At 54.8% G+C, this 24,948-nt stretch overlaps 1 protein-coding gene across 1 annotated transcript in view; it reads left to right on the top strand.

Moving 5' to 3' along the window:
* The window catches only part of PLEKHM2 (pleckstrin homology and RUN domain containing M2), a 40,641-nt gene that overhangs the window by 2,154 nt on the left and 13,539 nt on the right, over window positions 1-24,948 (top strand). Inside the window, exons 2-6 of the mRNA XM_054395049.1 lie at window positions 16,781-16,887; window positions 18,048-18,157; window positions 20,530-20,629; window positions 21,252-21,339; window positions 23,067-23,253. Of these exons, the coding sequence (XP_054251024.1) occupies window positions 16,781-16,887; window positions 18,048-18,157; window positions 20,530-20,629; window positions 21,252-21,339; window positions 23,067-23,253 (592 nt within the window). The remainder of the gene's footprint in view (window positions 1-16,780; window positions 16,888-18,047; window positions 18,158-20,529; window positions 20,630-21,251; window positions 21,340-23,066; window positions 23,254-24,948) is intronic.

Raw genomic sequence — 24,948 nt, 5'->3', positions numbered from 1 at the left:
TGGGGTTGTGTCATAGGGTGTGGAGGAGTTTTCCAAGTATCTCACCTCTGATTTCAAAACCTTCCTGGCTGTGTAGGTTGCTTGCTCCTTACTTGTGCTGTTAAAGGTTTGGGGCTTTGGGGAGACATTGGCACAGGTTGCCCAGGGAGGCTGTGGATGTCCCCTCCCTGGAGGTGTTCAAGGCCAGGCTGGATGAGGCCTTGAGCAAGCTGGGCTGGTGGGAGGTGTCCCTGCCCATGGCAGGGAGTAGGAACTGGATGAGCTTTGAGGTCCCTTCCAACCCAACCCATTCCATGAACCTGTCTATGCCAGATCTGCCCTGCTGGGGTACTTCACCCATGTCCCAAGAGACCTGTGGCAGCTTTGGTGTTGGCTGCAGAGGTGTGAGATCAAGATCAGGCTGCAAAGAGAGAGGCAAAACATCTGACTGGGACAAAGCTGCCCCCTCCAGCTGGAGAGCTGTGGGGGCTGCTGCTCTTGGTGGCTCCAGGAGAGTTGGGACTGCTCAGTGCTGGTGAGCTCTGTCCCCACGTCCAGTTCCAACACACAGCCAAGGGAATGGTGAGTGTGGTGGTGGTTTCCCACCTACAGCCTGTCCTCTCTGCCCTGCCTGGGAGGCAGGAGTTGATTGAGAGGGCAGAGCTCTGATTCCATGGGCAGTGTGATGCTGTGGAGCTCACAGCTCTGCAGGCTGGTGACCAAATGGTCTTTTCCTCTTTCCCATCCAGTGCTCCCTCACCCTGTGTTCTGCTAAGAGTGCTGGGCTCTGGCACACATCACTGGGCAAACTGATGAACAAATTAGGGCTTTACTGAAGCAGAAGGCTGGAGGTGGGCACTCAGTGGGCATTCAACCCTTCCTGCACATCCTCTCCCAGATCTCAAGTGCTCATTTGCTTCTAGGAGATTTGGATTCTTCTCCCTGGTGTCAGGTGATAGAGTGAGAGGAAACAGCCTGCAATTGCACCAGGGGAGGTTTAGGTTGGACAAGAGGAACAATTTCAGTCCTGCAAGAGCGCTCAGGCACTGGCACAGGCTGCCCAGGGAGGTGGTGGAGTCCCCATCCCTGGAGGTGCTCCAGACTCCTGTGGCCATGGCACTTGGGGCCAGGGTTTGGTGGCCATGGTGGGGTTAGGTCAGCAGTTGGTCTCGATGGTCTTTGGTGTCCCTTCCAACCCAAGCAGCTGTATGATTCTGTGCTCATACTGCCTGTGGCAGCAGTGGGATGAGAGCTGCCTCCTGGTGCTTCCCAGTTCCTTCTCTTGCTGTGCTAAGCATGCTAGAAAAGCCAGCAGCTTCGTGCCCATCCTTGGGCAACCATCTCCTGATAGCTAAGAGCTGCCAGAGCTGACCTGATCCTGCCAGTGCAGATGTTTTGTGTTCTCTGTTTGGATTTCCAGGCCCTCCTGGACATGGCAGTGCTCATGGAGAGCTTCACAGTATCACAGAATGGAGTTGGTTGGAAGAGACCTCCAAGCTCATCCAGTCCAGCACTGCAGGCTCAGCACCAAACCATGTCCCTAAGCACCAGGCCCACAGGCTGCTTGAACACCCCCAGGGATGGGCACTCCAGCACTGCCCTGGGCAGCCTGTGCCAATGTCTGAGACCCCTTCCAGTGCAGAAATATTTCCTGAGCTCCAGCCTGAGCCTCCCCTGGTGTAGCTTGGAACCATCTCCTCTGGTGCTGTCCCCTGTCACCAAGGATGTTGCTGTCCTGCTTGTGATCAGGTGGTGAAAATGCAAACTCCTGAAAGCTCCTTGTTGGCAGTTCCAGCTGCTCAGTGTGGCATCAGAAGAGAGCTCAGAGGCTCTGGGGGCTTTTCTTGGGTTTTGAGGCTTTCCTCCTGGCTTTGAAGGACATATTCTCCCACGAGCTCTGAGCAGCTGCCCCTTGGTTCATGGCAGTCAGGTGGAGCAATGCTTTTTGCTGATGCTGCAGGAGTTCCTGCCAACAGCTTGGCTCTGCTGGGTTAATGCAGGGCTTGGGGAAGGTTTCCACTTCCCCCCAGTGCTTTAATGTGCCCTTCCTGCCTGTCTCCAGATCAGGGTTTTAGCCCAGTACCATTGAAGTGCCTTGGCAGTCTCCCAGGCTTCCTCAGCTCTGCCTTGCAGCATCTCTGTGCTTCTCCTGCATGGCAAGGGAGGGTAGATTTGGGGATGGCTCAGTGCCCCTGTGTCCTGGAGAGGAGCAGGGAGCACTGGAGTGGAGCATCCCTCAGATCAGGTAGGGAATGTTCCCATCCCAACCAGGTGGATTTATTGAGCTCAGCTGCTGTGGCACGGAGAGAACAGCTCTGGGGATGTGAAAACAGGCAAAGAGCAACTCACCTTCTGCTTCCCTTGGAAGGGCACCTCCCTGGCTCAGAGCCCACAGGGGGCTTTTTCTCCACCAGGGTGTTTCCTCTCACTGATGCTTGCTTCTGGCCACATCCGTTGCTGCAGCAGGGATCGATGTTGCTGTGCTCTTGGCACTCCTCTGCTGCCCCTTCATCCTGGGTACCAGGTCTGCCAGCCCCCCAGGAGCCCATGGCTGAAGCTAGCAGCAGTCTGACAGAGCTCCTAAGTCAACCATGAAGACACAAGTGGCACTCAGGTGCTTTGGGGAAGCCTGTGAACACCTGCAGCCCTGCCAGTGTCTGCTGGTGCTTCTCTGAGGGCTCTGCCAGCCTTTGGTGAACAACCAAAGCTGTTTGCTGTGGTTCTGCTGAGGGCACAGCTGCTATTTCTTGGCTTCCTTGGCAATCTTTATCTCTTTGGAAATTCATACTGCCTCTTCCTGGCACAAGTCTAGTGTTGGACTCCATGGTCTTGGAGGCCTTTTCCAAATGAAATGGTTCTATGCTATGAGGTTCATCGCTCCAGGAGCTACAGGAGAGCTGAGGAGGGACTTTGGGCAAGGGCTGAGGGGCAATGGCTTTGAGATGGGAGAGGGGAGATTGGGACTGGACATGAGGAAGAAATTCTTGGGAAGAACAGGTTGCCCAGGGAAGCTGTGGATGGATGCCCCCTGCCTGGAGGTGTTCAAGGCCAGGCTGGATGAGGCCTTGAGCAAGCTGGGCTGGGGGGAGGTGTCCCTGCCCATGGCAAGGGGCTGGAACTGGATGAGCTTTGAGGTCCCTTCCAACCCAACCCATTCTATGAATCCACAGCTGCAGGGGGTTGGATGCTGTGGGTCCCAAGGCTGATGTTTGTCTCTTCATGCCCATTTCTCAGCAGCAGCTGTGGGTCTGCTGGTGGACAAGGCTGTGACAGCCTTCTGGGGAGGAAAAAAAAATCCCATTTGCTGTCCAGCCCCTGACCCAAAGCATTTTGCTGGGAGAGCAGTTGGGTTAGGAGGCTGCATTTTGGCAGTGGGTTTGAGTTGAAGCAATTCTGCCTCTGATTGCACAATTTCAGTTGAGTGATTTCAGCTTTCCCCACTCCTGATGTCCTGTTCCAAGAGGAGTAACAAGAAACAGCTCTGAGCCAGAGTGCTGAGGGTGCAGGGAGAGGTTCAGAGCAGGCAGTGCCTGGTGTGCGAGCAAGCAGCAGCCCCTGGGAGAGCAGCACTGGTCCCAGGGCTCGCAGGGCACAAGCACCTCCTGCTCACTTGCTTTCTGCTGTGTTTACCAACTGGAAGTGGTTTTTCTTCCCATAAATTCTGTTTTTTCTTCCCATAAATTCTGTTTTTTCTTCCCATAAATTCTGTTTTTTTCCTCCCATAAATTCTGGGTTTTTCCTCCCATAAATTCTGGTTTTTTCCTCCCATAAATTCTGGTTTTTTCCTCCCATAAATTCTGGTTTTTCTTCATATAAATTCTGGTTTTTCTTCCCATAAATTCTGGTTTATTCTACTCATAAATTCTGGTTTTTTCCTCCCAAAAATTCTGGTTTTTCTTCCCATAAATTCTGGTTTTTTCTTCCCATAAATTCTGTTTTTTCTTCCCATAAATTCTGGTTTTAATTCCCATAAATTCTGTTTTTTCTTCCCGTAAATTCTGTTTTTTTCCTCCCATAAATTCTGGTTTTTCTTCCCATAAGTTCTGGTTTTTCTTCCCATAAATTCTGGTTTTTTCTTCCCATAAATTCTGGTTTTTTCCTCCCATAAATTCTGTTTTTTTCCTCCCATAAATTCTGGTTTTTTCCTCCCATAAATTCTGGTTTTTTCCTCCCATAAATTCTGGTTTTTCTTCCATAAATTCTGGTTTTTCTCCATAAATTCTGGTTTTTCCTCCCAAAAATTCTGGTTTTTCTTCCCATAAATTCTGGTTTTTTCTTCCCATAAATTCTGGTTTTTCTTCCCATAAATTCTGGTTTTATTCCCATAAATTCTGGTTTTTCTTCCCGTAAATTCTGTTTTTTCTCCCATAAATTCTGGTTTTTCTTCCATAAATTCTGGTTTTTCTTCCCATAAATTCTGTTTTTTCTTCCCATAAATTCTGGTTTTTTCCTCCCATAAATTCTGGTTTTAATTCCCATAAATTCTGGTTTTTCTTCCCATAAATTCTGGTTTTTTCCTCCCATAAATTCTGGTTTTTCTTCCCATAAATTCTGTTTTTTTCTTCCCATAAATTCTGTTTTTTCTTCATATAAATTCTGGTTTTTCTTCCCATAAATTCTGGTTTATTCTACTCATAAATTCTGGTTTTTTCCTCCCAAAAATTCTGGTTTTTCTTCCCATAAATTCTGTTTTTTTCTTCCCATAAATTCTGGTTTTTCTTCCCATAAATTCTGTTTTTAATTCCCGTAAATTCTGGTTTTTTCCTCCCGTAAATTCTGGTTTTTCTTCCCATAAATTCTGGTTTTTCTTCCCATAAATTCTGGTTTTTTCTTCCCATAAATTCTGGTTTTTTCCTCCCATAAATTCTGGTTTTTCTTCCCATAAATTCTGGTTTTTCTTCCCATAAATTCTGTTTTTTCTTCCCATAAATTCTGGTTTTTTCCTCCCATAAATTCTGGTTTTTCTTCCCATAAATTCTGGTTTTTCTTCCCATCAATTCTGGTTTTTTCTTCCCATCAATTCTGTTTTTTTCTTCCCATCAATTCTGGTTTTTCTTCCCATAAATTCTGGTTTTGATTCCCATAAATTCTGGTTTTGATTCCCATAAATTCTGGTTTTTTCCTCCCATAAATTCTGTTTTTTCTTCCCTTAAATTCTGTTTTTTTTCTTCCCATAAATTCTGGGTTTGATTCCCATAAATTACAGGTTGATTCCCATAAATTCTGGTTTTTCTTCCCATGAAATCAGTTTTTTTCTGTCATGACAAGCAAGGAGACCTTATTTTGGCCTTCCAGTGTCTGAAGGGGGCTCCAAGAAAGCTGGGGAAGGACTTTTGAGGGTGTCAGGGAGTGATAGGATAGGGGGAATGGATCCAAGCTAGAGGAGGGGAGATTCAGATTGGATGTTAGGAAGAAGTTGTTCCCCATGAGGGTGGTGAGAGCCTGGCACAGGTTGCCCAGGAAGGTGGTGGAAGCCTCATCCCTGGAGGTTTTTGCAGCCAGGCTGGATGTGGCTGTGAGCAACCTGCTGTGGTGTGAGGTGTCCCTGCCCATGGCAGGGGGTTGGAACTGGCTGAGCCTTGAGGTCCCTTCCAACCCTGACAATTCTATGATTGTGTGACCTTTGCCTGCCCTCAGTGAGCACAGAGATCCTGTCCCCAGCAGCCAGCTCCGTGCCCATCCCCTGCTCCCTGGGACAGGAATGGGATGCTGCCTGGGACTTGCCAGTGTCACCACTGCAGAAAATCCTGCCCTTAGCTGAGCCAGGCACAGGTCCAGCCTGCTGCAAGGTTTGCTGCTGAGAAATGATGAAGGGAAGGCAGAGAAGCCTTGGGGTGTGGAAGCTGAGGAGCCTGCATGTCCCAGGAGGTGACAGCCTTGCAGATGCTCCAGAGCTCTGCATTTCCAGTCACTGAGCATCTTAGAGAATGATAGAATCAGTTAGGGTTGGAAGGGAGCACAAGGCTCAGCCAGTTCCAACCCCCCTGCCATGCCCAGGGACACCTCACACTAGAGCAGGCTGGCCAGAGCCTCATCCAGCCTGGCTGCAAACACCTCCAGGGATGGAGCCTCAACCACCTCCCTGCACAACCCATTCCAGGCTCTCACCACTCGCATGGGGAAGAACTTCTTCCTCATGTCCAGCCTGAATCTCCCCACTTCCAGCTTTATTCCATCCCCCCAGTCCTGTCACTTCCTGACACCCTAAAAAGTCTTTCACAGCCTTCTTGGAGCCCCCTTCAGATCCTGGAAGGCCACAAGAAGGTCACCTTGGAGCTTTTTCTTCTCCAGACTGAACAGCCCCAACTCTCTCAGTCTGTCCTCATAGCAGAGCAGCTCCAGCCCTCTGCTCATCCTGGTGGCCTTTCTCTGGACACCTTCCAGCACCTCCATAGCCCTCTTGTAACAGAGGCTCCAGAAGTGGACACAGTAAATCTTCTTGTGGGTCTCAGCTTCACCTGTTTCAGGCTGCTGTCTCTGCACATCACTAGAGGCTCTGTTTCTCCCCAGGCTGCTCCAACATCACTCGTGGTGCCTTCACCAGCCTGATGCTCTGACCATGCCAATGGATTGCATGGGGAAGGCCACCAGACCCCAGTGAGGGGTGCTGAGTGTGGGGTGGGGAGCTGGGCACAGAGGTTGGTGCTGGTTGGGAAGCTTGTCGTAAGAAATGCTGAGTCAGCTCAAAGAGTGCAGCCTGCACAGTGCCCAGCTGGAGCTGAGGAGTTGTGTAAGTGCTCAAGAGAGAGCAGCAGCCCTGCCCTGCAGCTCAGCCTGCCTGAGGGGGAGCAGAAGGAGCTCCCCAGGCACAGTGCTTCAGCCTCCTCTTCACCCACTTGCTGCTGAATGTCTTTGCTCCTCTGAGCAGGCAGGGGAGTGCTGCTCCTGTGTCTGCTCTGTCCCTTCCCACTGCCTCATCCCCTGGGGCTGAGCTGCCATCACTTGCCTGGGTCAAGGTCTGTCACCTGCCACCTTTTTTAGTGTGCCCTGGGGAGCTCCAGGCTTGCTCCTGAGGTTGCTCAGCAGCCCCAGGCTGAGTGCCAAGCCCCACAGCTGGCTTCCTCATCAGCATTTCTTCTTCAGCCACGTTGTCAGCCAGCTCTGCAGGGTGTGTGCACAGGGAGCTGTGTGGCTTTGCTCTTGCTGCAGAGGGTTGTCCTGGCTGGACTTGCCACCATCCCTGTCCACTTGTGCAGCCTGGTGGAAACACAAGGGCTGAGAGCAGGCCTGGGAAGGCTTAGGAGTGTGGTGAAGGATTTGCATCTCCAGCTGCCTGCCTGGATGGCTCCTGAAATATTGCCCTCAAAGCAAGCCACCTCCTTGAGAGCTTGGAGAAGGTCTTTCCAGCTGAGGAGGATGAGGGAGGAAGGACTTGAACTGAGGGAGGAGAAATGCTGCTGCAGTTTCTGTTGTGTTTTAGCTGTTGGGTTGCTGCTTTGTGGTCTGACTGTGGTTTGCAGCCTGGGAAGATTCCTCACCACCAGTCCATGTGCTGTGGCTGGGAGAGCAGTTTGGAAGGCCCTCTGGCCTTGCCCAGGTTAGGGAGCTGGAGGAACACAGAGGGTGCCCAATTGGGCTGTTTGCTTTTCTTTCCCCATGTTTGTCCTGCCAGGGAAATACCAAACAGAACTTGGTGGTGGAAACATCTGCAGGGCAGAGCAGAGATGGAGACTTGGTTGGGTAATGGCCAGCTGTGAACAGGTCAGATCATGAAACTTGAAATCTTTCATGGGGGAGAAGCTGGAGAAGAGAAGGCTCCAGGGAGACCTAACAGCAGCCTGCCAGTACCTGAAGGAGGCTACAAGAGGGATGGAGAGAGACTGTTCCCAAAGGCCTGCAGGGACAGGACCAGGGGCAATGGCTTCAAACTAGAGCAGAGCAGATTGAGATTGGATGTTAGAAACAAGTTCCTCACCATGAGGGTGGTGGAACACTGGAACAGGTTGCCCAGGGAGGTGGTTGAGGCTCCTTCCCTGGAGATATTCAAGGTGAGGCTCAATGAGACCCTGAGCAACCTGATCTAGTTGGGGCTGTCCCTGCTGACTGCTGGGAGATCAGACTGGATGAGCTTTGGAGGTCCCTTCTGGCCTGGACCATTCTATGTTTCTATGATTCTATGATTCTCTATGATATGGGGGGGGGGGGAGGAGAAGCGGCATGGGAAGGGTGGGCTCTGTTTTCTTATGTTTTCGAGGGGCGGATTTTCTAGATAGTCTATAGTACAGTGAGGGGGGTTGACATGGTTATTCTACGAATTAGTTTATGATGATCTTGAGGAGTGTGGTTTTAAAAAGATAATTGGGTGGGGAGGGGGGGCGGAGGGGGGGGGGAGGGCGACGAGAAGAGTATGAAGGTTGGGGGGATCTCTAGGGAGTAGGCCTGGGTGGTACCTAGTGTCCCAGGGTGGGGGGGCCTTGCTGGAGGCCTGTGGTGGGAGGGCTATCCGCGTGGCGCAGTCTCTCTATAGCTAAGGATGGATTCCCAGTGAAGCATTGCCGCCACGGAGAGGAAAACGGGGGGGGCCATGGGTAGAGGGGGCGTTGAGTGAGTGCTGGGGTGGGGGCAAAGAGCTGTTTGCGAACGGGGCTCACAGCCCCGTTGGTGGGCCTATATGGCTATGGGCACACAGGGCCTGAGGTGGCTGAGTTGGCAGAAAACCCAACTCACAGCTACTCTTTACAGGGTGGGTTGGATGAAAAACAAGCCAATTTCAGGTGTGCACCATTCTGTGCATGTGGGTGGGGGGGTTGAGGCGGTTGGTGGCTGGTAGGGAAGGCCACCAGGCCCCCCTGGTCCCCTGGTGCCTAAAACACCCTTGTTTCCCTGGCAAAGAAAACCAAAGGTTGGACCCCTCTTGCTCTCTAGTGACACTCAGGGGGGGATGGGTGTAAAAGTACCCCCAACGCTAGCCTCGACGTTGAAAGGGGGAGAGGGAAGCCCAAGAGCTCAACGGGGGGGAGGCGAGAAGGAGACTGAGCGCCGATATATAGGGAGCTGGGTTTAGAGGAGAGACGTGCAGGGGGGGGCCTGGATGGGTAAAGGTGGGCCCAGTGTGGTCTAGGGAGTGGGAGGGTGGGATGAGAATGGCTATCTCACTAGCGTGTGGGGGCCGGATGGTGGGTTGGGCTATGAATACTCTCGTGGCCCCCCCCAAGAGGGAATGTACTCTGGAGAGATAGCCGTGGGCCCAGTGCTGGTAGGCGTATCTCTCTAGAGGTTGTTGGGGGGGGAGTTTCAACAGAGGGGGGTAATGAGTAAAACTGAAAAGGGGGACCCAAAAGGCCAAAAAAAAAAAAAAAAAATAAATGCCATCAAAACTCAAAACCAAAAAGAAATTTTGAGTCCCCCCCCACAAGGTAGTTTATTGTTAATTTGGAGAGTGTGGTATGGTGATAGGGGAAGGGGGGAATCCTCAAAAGGGGGCTCAGGGCCAGTTCCAAACCCTGGCCTTGGGCAAGGGTGGGGGGGGGGGGACCAACCTCCAACCAGCACAGCTTGCTCAAGGCCTTCCATCCAGGGGCCATGGCCACTTGGACAACACCTCCAGGGGGGGGGGGGGGACGCCACCAGGCTTCCCCTTGAGAGAGGGCAAACCTAGCATCCAGGTGGGGGGTTATCCCCCAACATATTGCACTGTGTCAGGGTCTTGTATCTCTACTTCATCAGCGCAGGGCGTGCGAGAGTAGTGCGCGCTGATGCCCATAGGCTTCAAAAAGGGCCCATTTCCCCCTCTTCCTTGGCACTCCCAGGGGGGGGCCCCCCTTTGGTCCAGAAGTTCCGTCCCCATGACTCCTCCTAAATGGGGAGCCCCTTATTAGGGGTACTGGGGGGATGGGGCATGCATCTGGGAGGGGGTCTGCCCTGGGTGTGACGCCTGATACTTGGTTACTCCAGGCCTGCACCAGCCCCAAGAACCTATCTACCCAGGCCTGCTATCCTAGATCAGGTGCGGAGGTGTCTATCTAGCCCTCCTGATAGAAAATAAATAAGGTGTGGTGGGGTGAGAGAGTGACATTTGGGCCTTCTCTTCGTGGGACCTGCTCGAAAGGTGGAGTGGTATCCTCATAGAGATGCCCCTGCATGTAGGAAGCGAGACCTGGAAACGCGATTAGGCTATTTCTGGATATTGAGAGCTCAGAGGAAGCTAAGGGAGATTGGGGGGGAGAGTAAGGAGCATCCCCTGCAGATATTAAAACCTATCCCAGATGTAATATTTTTAATAAAGTTAAATAAAAAAAAAGTGAATAGGTGTGTGGTGAGATATCCTCGGATAGATACATATTAAATCATAGATGAAATGGAAAGTTGGTTAATGCCTTTTAACCTTATTCCTGCCCTCCTTCCTGATCTTCCCTGGCTCCAGCTTGGCTCTGTGCTCAGGCAGCTGCTTTGTGGATGCTTCATAAAGCTTGGTCAGCACCTCCCAAACAGGTCCCTCTGCCATGCTGTGCTGAGGGAGGGGTTGCTTGCATGTTCCCCACTCATGTTTTATAGGGACTTAAGGGAGGGAAGGAAGCAACCACACAGGTGCCATTTATTCAGGGCAGTGCCACATGGTGAAGGTCAGGTCCTGGGATTGTCCCTGGTCTGTGCCTCTGCCCCAGGATGCTCACAGTCATCATTCTGGCAGATCTCCAGCTAGGCAGATCTTGGAGCAGCCCAGCAGCCTGGATTGTGCAAGTGGATTTTGTTCCCCAGCTGGGAAAGCTTTCACTGTACCTTTCCTCTCTGGGTCTCCTCTCTTCTTCCCAAGCCCAAAACACCTCCCCAGCAGCTTTGGCAAGCCTCAGCCCTTCACCACCCCTGCTGCAGGGATGTCTCCACCCAAGAGATCCCAAGGCTTGTCCTGTCTTGCTTCCACCCTGAACATGTGGGAGCTCAGTAGGGATTTGCCTGCCCCATCTCTTTTGGAGGCTTCTTGTGCTCCAGCCAGCTGTGTGCCAGCTCTGCTTGGGGCTGTAGCTGTTGGCTGTGTTTGTTTTGGAGGGATGTTGGGAAAGGACCCATCCTTGGAACGTTGGTGGCACATCTGGAGCACATCTGGAGCACTGTGTCCAGCTCTGGTGCCCCCCAGCACAAGAGGGACATGGAACTGCTGGAGCAGGTCTAGGGAAGGCCATGAAGATGATGAGAGGGTTGGAGAACCTCCCCTCAGGGGACAGGCTGGGGGAGTTGGGGCTGTTCAGGAGAAGAGAAGGTTCCAGGGAGACCTCAGAGCAGCCTTCCAGTACCTGAAGAGCTCCAGGAGAGCTGGGGAGGGACTTTGACAAGGGCCAGGAGGGGGACAATGGCTTTGAGCTGGGAGAGGGGAGACTGAGACTGGAGGAAGATTGAGAAGAAGAAATTTTTGGGAGTGAGGGTGGGGAGACACTGGAGCAGGTTGCCCAGGGAGGCTGTGGCTGCCCCCTCCTTGGAGGTGCTCAAGGCCAGGCTGGATGAGGCCTTGAGCAAGCTGGGCTGGGGGGAGGTGTCCCTGCCCATGGCAGGGGGTTGGAACTGGCTGAGCTTTGAGGTTCCCTTCCAACCCAACCCATTCCATGAATCTATGAATCTTTGTCCCTGGAGGCAGGAGCCAGCCCTTGGTGCCCTTCCCCATGACCAGCAGCTCCTAGAATGCTGTGACTCAGAGCACCCAAACACAACCCAGAGCTGCTGAGTGCACATTTCCTGCTCACAGGGTCCCACGTGCCCAGGGCTGCTGTCACCCCATGACTGCCAGCAAAGCCTGGCTGCACAGCTTGGCCTCTGCCTCCTCATGCCTCAGGCTTGAGCCCTTTGGGGTGGGTTTGCTCTGGATGCTGCTGTGTGAGAGCTGAAGTCCTCCTCCCACACATCACAGGCAGTGACCAGGCTAGCTCAGCCTGGCAGCAAAGGCAGCTCTGTTTTACAGGCAAAACTCCAACCTGTGGTGGAGTGCAATGAATCTGTGCAAAGAGAGACTGTCCACACCAGCTACAAATGTGTACAGCCAACAGGAAAACACAACCAAGCCCCCTAGCTTTCCCCCTCCTCTCCAGGGGCTCTGCTTCTTCCCCAAGGGGCCTCTCCCCCACCCCAGACCCCCCTGGCAGAAGGCAGAGAGTGAAGAAGCAGAGAGGCTGTTGGCTTGTCAAGGTCAGTGTGTGTTATCTTCAGCCAGAGAAGAAGCAGCAGGCAGACAGAAGCTGAGCAAGCTGAGCCTGAGACACTTTGTTTGGAGCAGTGATTCTCACACATTTCTCTCTCTCCAGTGGCAGTGTTTAGAGGAATCCTTGTTTTGCTCTCTTACACCCAGTGGTGATTTATTCACGTTTTTTCACTTTTCTCTGCTTCAACTTTGTGAAAAAAAATTCAAAAGACAGCCTGAAAACCATCACACTGTGGGGCTGGGCTTTGCAGCAGGGGCTGCAGGGCAGGAGCTGCAGGGCAGGGGCTGCAGGGCAGGAGCTGCAGGGCAGGGCTGCAGGGCAGGGCTGCAGGGCAAGGGCTGCAGGGCAGGGGCTGCAGGGCAGGGGCTGCAGGGCAGGGGCTGCAGGGCAGGGCTGCAGGGCAGGGGCAGGGGCTGCAGGGCAGGGCTGCAGGGCAAGGGCTGCAGGGCAGGGGCTGCAGGGCAGGAGCTGCAGGGCAGGGGCTGCAGGGCAGGGGCTGCAGGGCAGGGCTGCAGGGCAAGGGCTGCAGGGCAGGGGCTGCAGGGCAGGAGCTGCAGGGCAAGGGCTGCAGGGCAGGGGCTGCAGGGCAGGGGCTGCAGGGCAGGGGCAGCTGCTTTGTGCTGTGTGCTCCTTGCAGAGCAGCTGGAAGTGACACCAAGCCCTAAATATAACACAGCAGGAGCTCTTCAAACCTAGATCACTGCAGGGGGGTTGGGAGGGGGAAGGATTTGGGTTTTCCAGGGAAAAGCAATGTGGTTTTTATCAGGAATCCCCTCAGTGTTGGGAGGTGTTGAGGTGACTCAAGCACTGCACCCTCTGAGGCTGGGAGCAGGTCGGTCCTGGCTGCAGCAGGGGCTGTGACAAAGGGGAAGTTATTTTTGGAGAAGGAAGGAAAGGAGAAAAAAAAAAAAAAAAAGAGGAAAGCCTTCTATTTGCTCATCTCTCTGCTGCCCAGGCTCAGAGTGGCTCTGTCCTGGGGTGGCACAGAGAGGCTCCAAGTTCCCTCCAGGATGACCTCCCCGAGCTGGCTGCAGAGCTGGCTGGGTGCTCCCTGCTGCTAGTGGTCAGCCAGTGCAGGGCCTGCTTGGTTGTTTTGGGTTTCCCCTGGCTGTCTCCATTTCCTCAAAGGAGCTCACCCAGGACAAGGAACCCTTCTCTGAGGGTTCCCCAGCTCCCTGCAGAGGCAGCAGCCTGCTTGGGACAAGCTGGGAATTTCTGCCTTTAGATCCTGGCTGTTGCTCTGTATGTCTTTGCTTTGCCTCCTGCACCAGTTTTCCCCCAAATGGGATGTTTTGGTGACCTCCAGAGAGGTCAGCAACTTCCAGAGATATCTTACTGCCTCTTCAGCTCTTGGAGAACACCCCCTTGGCTCCATCTATCCACTGCCAGAGGGGTACAGCTCTGAACCCTGCCTTTGCTTCCTCCTCTCAGTGGCCCTGCTGCACGAGTGAGCTTGAAACACTGGCTGCAGGTAGCTCCTGAAATAGTTGTGAAGAGTTTGATTTGAGGGCATTCTTCTCCCTGCTTGGCTCTGGGCTGCCTATTAATAGTGAAAGTCTTCTGGGACAGCTTCCTCCCCGAAATGGGTGAGAGCTGCTGAGCTGAAATGCTTCAAGTCTGCCCTAGGTGTGGTGCAAAAGTCTGTGTGCATCACCTGAGCACCCCTGGGTGGCTGCAGCCAGGACACTCCTGGTGTTCCCCTGCCCAGGGGACTTAGCTCCTGCAGGGCAGGGCCAGACTGAACTGTGCTGTGCCATCAGGGGAGGGATTGGGCTGCAGCTGCTCCAGCTCAGCAGCTCTTCCCATGGCAGGGCTGGGAGAGCTCTCTGCAGGATCACCCCTGGCTCTAGTCTGGCCTAAGGGCTCTCTGCAGGAACCCCCCTGGCTCTAGTCTGGCCTAAGGGCTCTCTGCAGGATCACCCCTGGCTCTAGTCTGGCCTAAGGGCTCTCTGCAGGAACACCCCTGGCTCTAGTCTGGCCTAAGGGCTCTCTGCAGGAACACCCCTGGCTCTAGTCTGGCCTAAGGGCTCTCTGCAGGATCACCCCTGGCTCTAGTCTGGCCTAAGGGCTCTCTGCAGGAACACCCCTGGCTCTAGTCTGGCCTAAGAGCTCTCTGCAGGAACCCCCCTGGCTCTAGTCTGGCCTAAGAGCTGCAGAGAGGGCTGAGGTCTTGCAGGCAGGAGGGTGCTGGAGCTCAGTGCACTGATATCTATGAAAGGTTGATGGGAACAGTTCCCCAGGGGCTGGGAGATGTTTTCTGTCACCCTGATAACTTCTGCATCATTGAATCATATCCTAGAATGGGTTGGGTTGGAAGGGACCTCAAAGCTCATCCAGTTCCAACCCCTGCCCTGGGCAGGGACACCTCCCCCCAGCCCAGCTTGCTCAAGGCCTCATCCAGCCTGGCCTTGAACACCTCCAGGGAGGGGACATCCACAGCCTCCCTGGGCAACCTGTTCCAGTCTCTCCCCACCCTCACTCTCAAGAGTTTCTTCCTCATCTCCACTCTCAATCTCCCCTCTCCCAGCTCAAAGCCATTGTCCTCATCCTGGCACTCCCAGCCCTTGTCCAAAGTCCCTCCCCAGCTCTCCTGGAGCCCCTTCAGGTCCTGGAAGGCTGCTCTGAGGTCTCCCTGGAGCCTTCTCTTCCCCAGGCTGGACATCCCCAGCTCTCCAGCCTGTCCCCACAGGGCAGGTTCTCCATCTCTCAGACCATCAAGGGGGTGAATTTGTAAAGGACTTTCTCTGACCCCTGTGGTAATTCAGGAGGAGAATGCAGTTTCTGGGGACAGGTCAGAGCTCCCCAGCACACCACCATCCAAGTTTTGTTTTGGTTTTTTTTTAACCCCTGTCTCACAGCTGAGCTGTGGCAGGCACTTGGTGAGTCACAGCCTTCTGATTGCTGTGGTGGTGTGGCTCAGCTGAACCACGCTGGTTGTCACCTGCCTGAGCAAACACAGGTGGCATTTCCAGCTGGGATTACAACCTGGGTGAGTAATCTCCCTGCCTGAGTGCCAGGGATGTGTGAGGCAGGGACCTAAATCGATCCCTAAGCTCTAGGGGCAGGAGGAGGCCTGTGGGCCAGCTGGGGAGGGAGCAGGGATTTGGGTGTGAAGGGATTTGTGAAGGGATTTGGGTGTGAAGGGATCTCTGGCAGGCTTGGCAGAAGCAGAGAAGCATTTGATGCTGTGCTGAGGCTCTGAGGGCTGTTGCCCACAGAGTGCTGACTGCAGAGCTGCCTTTGCAGCTGCAAATGGGTTAAGCAGGGCTGAGAAATGGCTTGGCCAGGGCTGAGTCAGGCTGGCTGGCTTGGGAGAGCAGCAGCTGCATGCAGTGAGGCATCCTGGTGCTGCAGCCTCAGCCCAGAGCAGGCAAACGATTCAGGGGCAGGTGGAACTGCCCTTGTCCCTCACACACCTGCCTCAGTCTGTATCTGTGCTGCCCTCTGCCCACCCAGTCCCTGCTGCTCTGTGCCAGCCTGTGCTGGAAAGGCTGAGGCAGCTCTCAGCTGGCTGGCATCGATACCCAGCGTCGGGATGGTCACTGGAGCCACTGCTAACAAGGATCACAGAAGGGTTTGGGTTGGAAGGGACCTCAAAGCTCAGCCAGCTCCAACCCCTGCCATGGGCAGGGACACCTCCCCCCAGCCCAGCTTGCTCAAGGCCTCATCCAGCCTGGCACTGAACACCTCCAGGCAGGAGGCAGCCACAGCCTCCCTGGGCAACCTGTTCCAGTCTCTCCCCAACCTCACTGCCAAGAATTTCTTCCTCATCTCCAGTCTCAATCTCCCATCTCCCAGCTCAAAGCCATTCTCCCTCCTCCTGGCACTCCCAGCCCTTGTCCAAAGTCCCTCCCCAGCTCTCCTGGAGCCCCTTCAGATACTGGAAGGTTGCTCTGAGGTCTCCCTGAAGCCTTCTCTTCTCCAGGCTGAACAACCCCAACTCTCTCAGCCTGTCCCCATAGTGGAGGTTCTGCAGCCCTCTGATCATCTTTGTGGCTTCTTCTGGACCTGTTCCAGCAATTCCATCTCCTTGTGTTGGGGGCCCCAGAGCTGGACACAGTGCTGCAGGTGGGGTCTCAGCAGAGCAGAGAGGCAGAATCACTTCTGTCTCTTCCTGGGATGCTGAAACCACACTGAGATTTCTCACAGATTTAGTGCAGCTACAGGAATGAGGCTCCTGGACTTGGAGAAACTTCTGTACCTGGAAGTAACTTCTCTCCCCAACCAGACTTTCCCATGACAGCACTCTGAGACCAAGGAGGGGACATCCAGGGCAGAGCTGGAGACAGAGCCCAGAGCTCTTCTTTACTTCTCTTCTGAAGAGCTTAGTGGTGGCTGCACCACTGCAGAGGAATCACTGAAACCACACTGCAGTGCTGGCTGCAGAGGAGGCTGTGCAGCCCAGCTGGTTGTGCAGCTCTGGCCACACTTCTGGCATGTCCTTGTGGACAAGCTGTGGATGAAAGCCTGGACAAGTGCTTGTGGGGAGGTTACCTTTGGGGCAGGCTCACAACCAGCTGCTCACCCTGTGGGTAACCTGCGTGGAGCTTTAGCAAGCTCAGAGATTAAAAAGAGCTCTTTAAAGCTGGCTGCTGAGAGTGCTGGCAGCTCCATCTCCCCCCTCAGTGGGCTGCAGAAGGGGGTTGCAGCCATCCCATCTCTTCTGTTTGCAGCTGCAGAGCTACTTTGCTGCCTGTGAAGACGAGACCCCAGCCATCAGAAACCACGACAAGGTCCTGCAGCGCCTGTGCGAGCATCTGGACCATGCTCTGCTCTATGGGTGAGTGAGGAGCCTGCTGCTGGGAGCCTGCTGCTGGGAGCCTGCTCTGTGCTTTGCCTGGGGTGGAGCCTCAGCAGGGGGAGGCCATCTAGGCAGTAATTGGCCCCTCCTTGGCCTTCCTCTGGCCTTCCTTCTTCTACAAGTGCCACTCTCCTCACAGGTGCTGTCCCCTGGGCTCAGCACTCAGCCACTTCTCTTCATCAGTGATCTGGACAAGGGCATCAAGGCACCCTCAGGCAGTTTGCAGATGACACCAAGTTGGGTGGGATGTTGAGCTGCTGGAGGGTGGGAGGCTCTAGAAGGGATCTGGCCAGGCTGGATCTATGGGCTGAGGCCAATGGGATGAGGTTCAACGAGGCCAAGGGCTGGGTCCTGCTCTTGGGTCACAACAACCCCAGGAAGGATCCAGGCTGGGGACTGGAAACTGCCTGATGGCAAAGGACCTGGGGGTGTTGGTTGAAGACGAACCAACCTGTGCCCAGGTGGCCAAGAAGGCCACCAGCATCCTGGCCTGGATCAGCAAGAGCAGGGCAGGGATTGTCCACCTGTCCTGGGCACTGCTGAGGCCACGCCTTGAGTCCTGGGTTCAGTTTTGGGCTCCTCACTCCAAGCAGGACATTGAGAGGCTGGAGCAGGTCCAGAGAAGGGCAACAAAGCTGCTGAAGGGTTTGGAGAACAGGGCTGGGGAGGAGCAGCTGAGGGAGCTGGGGGTGTTGAGCCTGGAGAAAAGGAGGCTGAGGGAAACCTTCTGGCTCTCTACAGCTCCCTGAAAGGAGGCTGGAGCCAGGTGGGGGTTGGGCTCTTCTCCCAGGGAACAAGTGACAAGATGAGAGGAAATGTCCTCAAGCTGCACCAGGGGAGGTTTGGGTCAGATATTACAGGAGAATTCTTCACTGAAAGGCTTCTTAAACACTGCACCAGGCTGCCCAGGGGAGGTTTAGGTTGGACATGAGCAGCAGTGTCTCATGGACAGGGTTGCCAAGGCCTGGCCCAGGCTGCCCAGGGCGGTGGTGCAGTCCCCATCCCGGAGGGCGTTCCAAGCCCTGGAGTTGTGGTGCTGGTTTAGTGGTGCCCTGGCAGTGCTGGCTGAAGGGCTGGACTGGATGATGTCGAGGGTCTCTTCCAAGCCAACCCATTCCATGGTTCTCTGACTCCTCCAGCCTCCAAGACCTTTCCTCAGGCTACTGGGTGCTGGTGGTGCACTTCACCCGGCGGGAGGCCGTCCGGCAGATCGAGCTGCTGCAGCACGTGGCCACCAACCTGGGACGCAGTGAGTACCCCCAGGGCTGCCCCCAGCCCCCTCCTGCCCCTCTGCTGGCCACCCTGCTCCAGGGCTGGGGCTGCAGGCAGCTCCCCACTGCGCCCAGCTCGCCCCAGCCACGGAGGTGAGAGTCCAGGTGTGATGAAAATGAACATTTGAATGTGTTGTGTGGTTAATACCTGGGGTGGTGGTCTCCTCAAACCCCAGCCCAACTGAGCTACAAAAGAAGGCTTCACAGGTTCAGTTCACAGGCTGTGGGGTGTACACTCCACATGGAAAGGCAGTTACATGAGTTAAGCACAGATCCAACCCTTCCAACCCTTCCAACACAACTGCACATAGAGCAGCTGTGCCCTGTGGGCTTCCCACAGATAGGATCCCCTGACAGAGTGGCTGGGGACTCACAGCTTGCTCCTCTCTCTGGTATCTTCCCAGGTGCTGTGGCTATAATTTGAGCAGTCCTTGGTTCAAAGAGGGCTAAGGGCCTGTCTCTTGTGTGCCCAGTCATAGTCTGGAGCTTGTCCTTGGCTCAGACAGGGCTAAGAGCCTCTCTCTTGTGTGCCCAGTCACAGTCTGGAGCCTGCCCTTGGTTCAGAAAGGGCTAAGAGCCTCTCTCTTGTGTGCCCAGTCAGTCTGGAGCTTGCCCTTGGCTCACAGAGGGTTAAGAGCCTCTCTCTTGTGTGCTCCCTCACTGGGCTGTAGCCTCTTCTGGGATTCAATTTCCTTGGAGCTTTTCCCCTTTCTGCCTTGGTCCAGGTGCAAGGCCTCCTCTTCTCCAGGCTGAACACCCCCAGCTCCCTCAGCCTCTCCTCACAGGGCTGTGCTCCAGACCCCTCCCCAGCCTTGTTGCCCTTCTCTGGACACCTTCCAGCACCTCAACATCTCTCTTGAATTGAGGAGCCCAGGACTGGACACAGCACTCAAGTTGTGTCCTGAGCAGTGCTGAGCACAGGGCAGAATAACCTCCCTTGTCCTGCTGGCCACACCATTCCTGATCCAGGCCAGGATGCCATTGGCTCTCCTGGCCCCCTGGGCACACTGCTGGTTCATGTTCAGCTACTCTCACCCAGCACCCCCAGGTCCCTCTCTGCCTGGCTGCTCTCAGCCACTCTGTCCCCAGCCTGTAGCACTGCTTGGGGTTGTTGTGGTCAAAGTGTAGAGCCCTGCACTCAGCCTTGTTCAATCTCATCCCATTGGCCTCTGCCCACCCAGCCAGCCTGGCCAGGTCCCTCTGCAGGGCCCTCCTGCCCTCCAACAGATCCACAGCTGCTCCTAACTTGGTGTCACCTGCAAACTTACTGATGCTGGACTCAATCCAGCTCATCAGTAAAGATATTGAACAGGAAATTGAGCAATGTCCCATGGTGGATGGGCACCAACTGATTTGTAATGTGGTGGGTTGGAAAATTCCCCCCTTCCCCCAACAACATTAAATTTGCCATCCCAGCCCAGTTGGAAGCAAATGAAAGCTACAAACATTTACAATTAATAAACAGCACAAGACCCTCCCTGGCCCAAACCCTGGGGAGCTGCTAATAGCTTCCCACTCCCTGCCCCCCTCCTTACTCCCCTGGACACAAAGGGACAAGAGAAAGAGCAGGAAGTTATTTTGTTAGGACACTCAACCAAAGCAAAGAACACAGCCAAGGGCAAGCAGAAGTGAGTCAGTGTCTCCCCAAAAGAGAGAAGATTGTTTTGTCCAAGCAGTCTTAAGTCCATTATCTCTCCAAGGGACTGTTTAGAACTTATCAATTATTTTCCTTTTTACACCCCATAGTTAATTTATTTACATTCTGCCACTTTCTGCCCAAGATCTGTGGAAAATTTTAAAGGTACAGCCTAAAACCACCCCACTGTGGCTGTCACCTGCTCAGTGCTGCTTCTCCCCTGCTGCCAGCAGCAAATGCTTGAGACCACCAAGGCCACCTGTGACGCAGGACAGTGCCCAGAGAGCTGCTCTCTGCCTGGTTGTGCCAGCACCCACCAGCACCCACACCCCACATTGGTGAGAGCAGAGCTGGGCACACCCCAGCACCACCTCTCTCTGCTCCAGGATTTGGGCAGCACCTCAAATTGCACCTGAGCTGATTTAGAGCCACCCTCCTTCTCTCCCTCCCTCCCTCCCTCCACCTCTCCTGCCTCTCGATCCCTGCTGGAAATTCCAGGGAGGGACACAGTTGTGTGTCTGCTTCTCAGCCACCTGCCACACAGTCTCTGATTCCTACTCCAAATCATCAATCTGCTCTCTCACCTCCTGCTCTCTCACCCAACTGCTCCCCTGCAATGATGCCAATGAAGGATGTGACCTGATCCACCTGAACTGATCCAACCCTTCTCAGGTGTTTCCCCACACACAACTCTCTCTGCTGCTTTCCTTCCAGGCCGGGCATGGCTCTACCTAGCCCTCAATGAAAACTCCTTGGAGAGCTATTTGAGGCTGTTCCAGGAGAACCTGAGCCTGCTGCACAAGTACTATGTCAAGTGAGTGTCCCAGCTCCTGGTTTGGGCGCTGGGCAGGTAGTGACAGGATGAGGAGTGATGGCTTTGGGCTGAAAAAGGGGAGATTTTGGCTAGGTATTAGGAAGAAATTCTTCTCTGTGAGGGTGGTGAGCTGCTGGAACAGGTTGCCCAGAGAGGTTGTGGGTGCCCCATCCCTGGAATTGCTCATGGGCAGGTTGGATGAAGCCTAGAGCAACTTGGTCTGGTAGAGAGGTGTCTCTGCTCACTGCAAGAGGGTTGGAACTGGATGATCTTTAAGGTCCCCAAATAGCTCTAGGATGGTTAAACTGCTTTTAGCCCCATCCCATATGTAGCCTTTATATTTTCCCATGCTTCCCAAGAAGCTGCTGAAGGTCTTGTCCAGTGGACCCACCTCCAGGGGACAACTGGAAATCTGCTGTAGCTTGATTTGGGTACAGCAGGTAGTGAGTGGGTGCCCAGCTGCCCTGAGGTAGAACCCTTTGGAGGCAAACAGCAGGGCCACAGCTCTGGGGCCATTTGTACAGCAGCTTGGAGGACCCCTCCCCAAGAAAACAGAAGTGGGGGTGTCTGTTTCTTCCCTTTCCCACTTATCTGAAGCTCTTGTGTCCCTCCCATGCTGCAGGAATGCCCTGGTTTGCAGCCACGACCACCTGACCTTGTTCCTGACGCTGGTGTCTGGGCTGGAGTTCATCCGCTTTGACCTGGACCTGGTGAGTGCTTGAGCTGCTGCCCTTGGCTCCAGGACTGCAGTCCTGGCTCTCAGGGGTCCCACTGCTTGGCCCAAGCTGTCCCTTCCCATTGTCCTTCAGGTGAGAACATGAAGCTGCTGCTTTTAGGCAAGGCTGTGGGGGGGGTCTCTGGAGGTGCAGCCACAGGATGTGTTCAGGAGAAGCTCAGCCTCCTGCACTGTGCTGTGGCAAGTGAGGATCTCAGCTCAGTCTTGGGCACTCTGCTGAGACCCCCACCTCAAACACTGCCTCCAGCTCTGGTGTCTCCAGCATAAGAAGGACACAGGGCTGTTGGAGTAAGTCCAGAGGAGGCCACAAAGGTGATCCAAGGGCTGGAGCAGCTCTGAGGGAGCTGGGGGTGTTCAGCCTGGAGAAGAGAAGACTCCAGGGGGACCTCAGAGCTGCCTGCCAGGACCTGAAGGGATCCTGCAGGAAGGCTGCAGAGAGACTTTTCCTGAGGGTGTCTGAGCCAGGCCAAGGGGGAATGGTTTGAAGCTGAGGCAGAGCAGGGTTAGAGTGGAGCTGAGGAAAAAATTCTTCAGTGTGAGGCTGGTGAGACTCTGGCACAGGCTGCCCAGGGAGGCTGTGGCTGCCTCCTGCCTGGGGGTGTTCAAGGCCAGGCTGGATGAGGCCTTGAGCAGCTGAGTCTTGTTGAGAGGTGTCCCTGCCCATGGCAGGGGGTTGGAGGAGATGATCTCTGAGGTCACTCCCAACCTGAGCCACCCTAGGATTCTGTGATCTTCACAAGGACAGGTGGTGATAGGATGAGTGCCAATGGCTTTGAACTGAAAGAGGGGAGGTGCAGATGAGATACTAAGAAGAAATTCTTCACTGGGAGGCTGATGGGAGGCTCTTGATCTGTTATTCCTCTGCACAGCTCAGACAAGGAACAAGGTGGGTGCAGGGAAGCCAACTGTGGGGCAGATGCTGGAGACAAAGGAGCTGAGCTTTGCAGGTGGGGTGCAGAACACTGGTGTCCCTCCAGATAAGCACAGAGCCACTGGGTGTCAGGGTGGAGCTGCTGGGTTTCCTCTGAGGTCAGCCAGAGGACACTCAAGGACATGGTTTCACAGCAGCACAGCATCAGCCAGGCTGGAGGAGACCTCCAAGGTCATCAGGTCCAACCAATCACCCAACCCTCACTGATCACCCAGACCATGGCACTAAGTGCCTCAGTCAGGCTTTGCTTAAACACCTCCAGGGATGCTGACCCCAGCCCCTCCCTGGGCAGCACATCCCAAGGGCAATCTCTCTGTCTGGGAAGAGCTTCTTGCTAAGCTCAAGCCTAAACTTCCCCCTGCACAGCTTGAGACTGTGTCCTCTGTTCTGTGCTGGGTGCCTGGGAGCAGAGCCCAACCCCCAGCTGGCTACAGCCTCCCTTCAGGTAGTTGTAGAGAGCAATGAGGTCTGCCCTGAGCCTCCTCTTCTCCAGGCTAAACACCCCCAGCTCCCTCAGCCTCTCCTCACAGGGCTGTGCTCCAGACCCCTCCCCAGCCTTGTGCCCAGACCCCTCCCCAGCCTTGTGCCCCAGACCCCTCCCCAGCCTTGTGCCCAGACCCCTCCCCAGCCTTGTGCCCCAGACCCCTCCCCAGCCTTGTGCCCCAGACCCCTCCCCAGCCTTGTGCCCAGACCCCTGCCCAGCTCTGTGGTGCTCCTGGTGCTGTGTGGTGGCTCACAGCCTGCCTCACCCCACGCTGTCCTCTCCACAGGACGCTCCCTACCTGGACCTGGCCCCATACATGCCAGACTACTACAAGCCTCAGTACCTGCTGGACTTTGAGGAGCGCCTGCCCAGCTCTGTGCAGGGCTCTGACAGCCTCTCCCTCAACTCCTTCAACTCTGTCACCTCCACCAACCTGGAATGGGACGACAGTGCCATCGCCCCCTCCAGCGAAGGTCAGTGAGGCTCTGCAGGGGCTGTGGGCAGGGGCTCTGTGCTCCCACACCACACAGTCCCAGCTGCTGAGCTGGACAGGACACCCAGGGAGGTAATGAATGATGAGCTGCAAGAGGGGGAGGTGAGAATCCCAGCAGCCAGGCTGGCAGGCTCTCCCATCTTGCTTTGGGAGGTGCTGGGCTTGAAGCTGTTTTGCCTCAGACCAGGAGAGAAGAACTTTCCCTGCTGTCACCTCAGGCCACCTCGCATCCTGGGGGCTGTGTGCTGCCAAGGGCTGGAGAGAAGAGCTTTCCCTGCTGTCACCTCAGGCCACCTCTCCTCCTGGGGGCTGGAGAAATCCCCCCAGGGAAAGCTGTGCCTGGAGACCTCAGTGTGGTTTCTTGGTCAGAGCAGGTTCACAGGGCTGCAGAGGAGCTTTTATTGACTGCTTCTTTTGCAGTCCAGAGACCCAAATACCCTGGAAGTGGTGGGGAATAGTTTTCAGAGCCTTTTCTCCACCCCCACAGTCTGAAGGAAGGCAGCCAATGGTCTCAGAGGTGCTGGTTTCATCTCTTTGTGCATCTTAACTGGAGCAGCCTGCTGAGTTGTTGTAGTTGCCCCCATCAGAGAGGGCTGGAGGTTGTTCCTGGTGACCTGAGCAGACCTGTACCTTGTGCCTGCCCCCTTAGCCCACTTCAGGCTGGAGCAGGAAGCTCTTACCCTGTGTGAAGCTCTTGCCCTGTTCACAGGAGGGAGCAGCTCTGCTGCTGCTGTCCTTAACCCAAAATACATTGGCCCTGTTCCTTTTCTGATGTCCAAGGGAGCTCAGGGGGTCTGGAAGAGGTGGGATGTGCTGTTAGCTGGCTGCAGTGGATTCAGGGTTGAGGCCTCATACAGATGAGCTCCCTCTGAGCCAAGGGTCTGCCAGTTGCCTTTCCTGTGCAGGATGGGAAGTGCAGACCTGGAAGATGCTGAGAAGGCACAGCCCAGGACTGGCAGCAGCATTGCTCCAGCAAAGGGCCTTGAGGCACAGAGCTCTGTGGGGCTCCCCTGTGGCATCTCTGCTCATGCCATAAGCATGGAAAGGGTTGCTCTGGGGACTTGCTCATGCCAAACATCCAGGGTCCAAGGTAAGCTGGGGACAGCAGGAGGAGCTGAGCACTGAAAGCCACAGGAGGAAGCTTCTCTGTCCCAGAGGTTTGGCACAAGCTGCTTCAGTGCTTGCTGCACCCCCAGGCTTGTGTTCCTGTTCCTCCCTCAGCACAACATCCTGGTGCCAGCACTTCTCCTCCCTGTCCCTATGGATGGGGCAGGGGATGCCACTTGGGTTTGGCTGTGCTCTCCAGCCCCTCTGCTGGGTGGAAGCTTAATGCCCAAGAGGAGAGAGGTTTGAAGTGGAGATCCAGGAGATTTTGGAGCTGGGGTTTGGCTTCTGGCATTGTCACAAGCTATGCCCTGTGTCCAGAGAGCAGGCATGCTCTGGCTCAGTTTCCCCATGTGCAGAGGGGCTTGGTGCTGGTGTAGAGAGGCCACCTCCTGACCCAGGAGCAGGATGGTTGGAGATGGCTGAGCCAGGAGGGCTGGCATTGCTGTGCCACCAGTCCTCTGGCATGGAGGAACTGAACTTTTGGGTAAGGATTTCAACAGGAGCATCTCAGCAGCCTGGGGGTGTAGGTGGAGCTGGGGGCTTTAGGATCAGAGCACAACTTTTGCCT

The sequence above is a fragment of the Indicator indicator genome, chromosome 32, assembly GCF_027791375.1.
Source record: "Indicator indicator isolate 239-I01 chromosome 32, UM_Iind_1.1, whole genome shotgun sequence".
In the NCBI taxonomy this organism is placed as follows: domain Eukaryota; kingdom Metazoa; phylum Chordata; class Aves; order Piciformes; family Indicatoridae; genus Indicator; species Indicator indicator.
The sequence above is the reverse complement of the archived record's forward strand: the minus strand, read 5'-3'. Positions and strand labels throughout refer to the sequence as shown.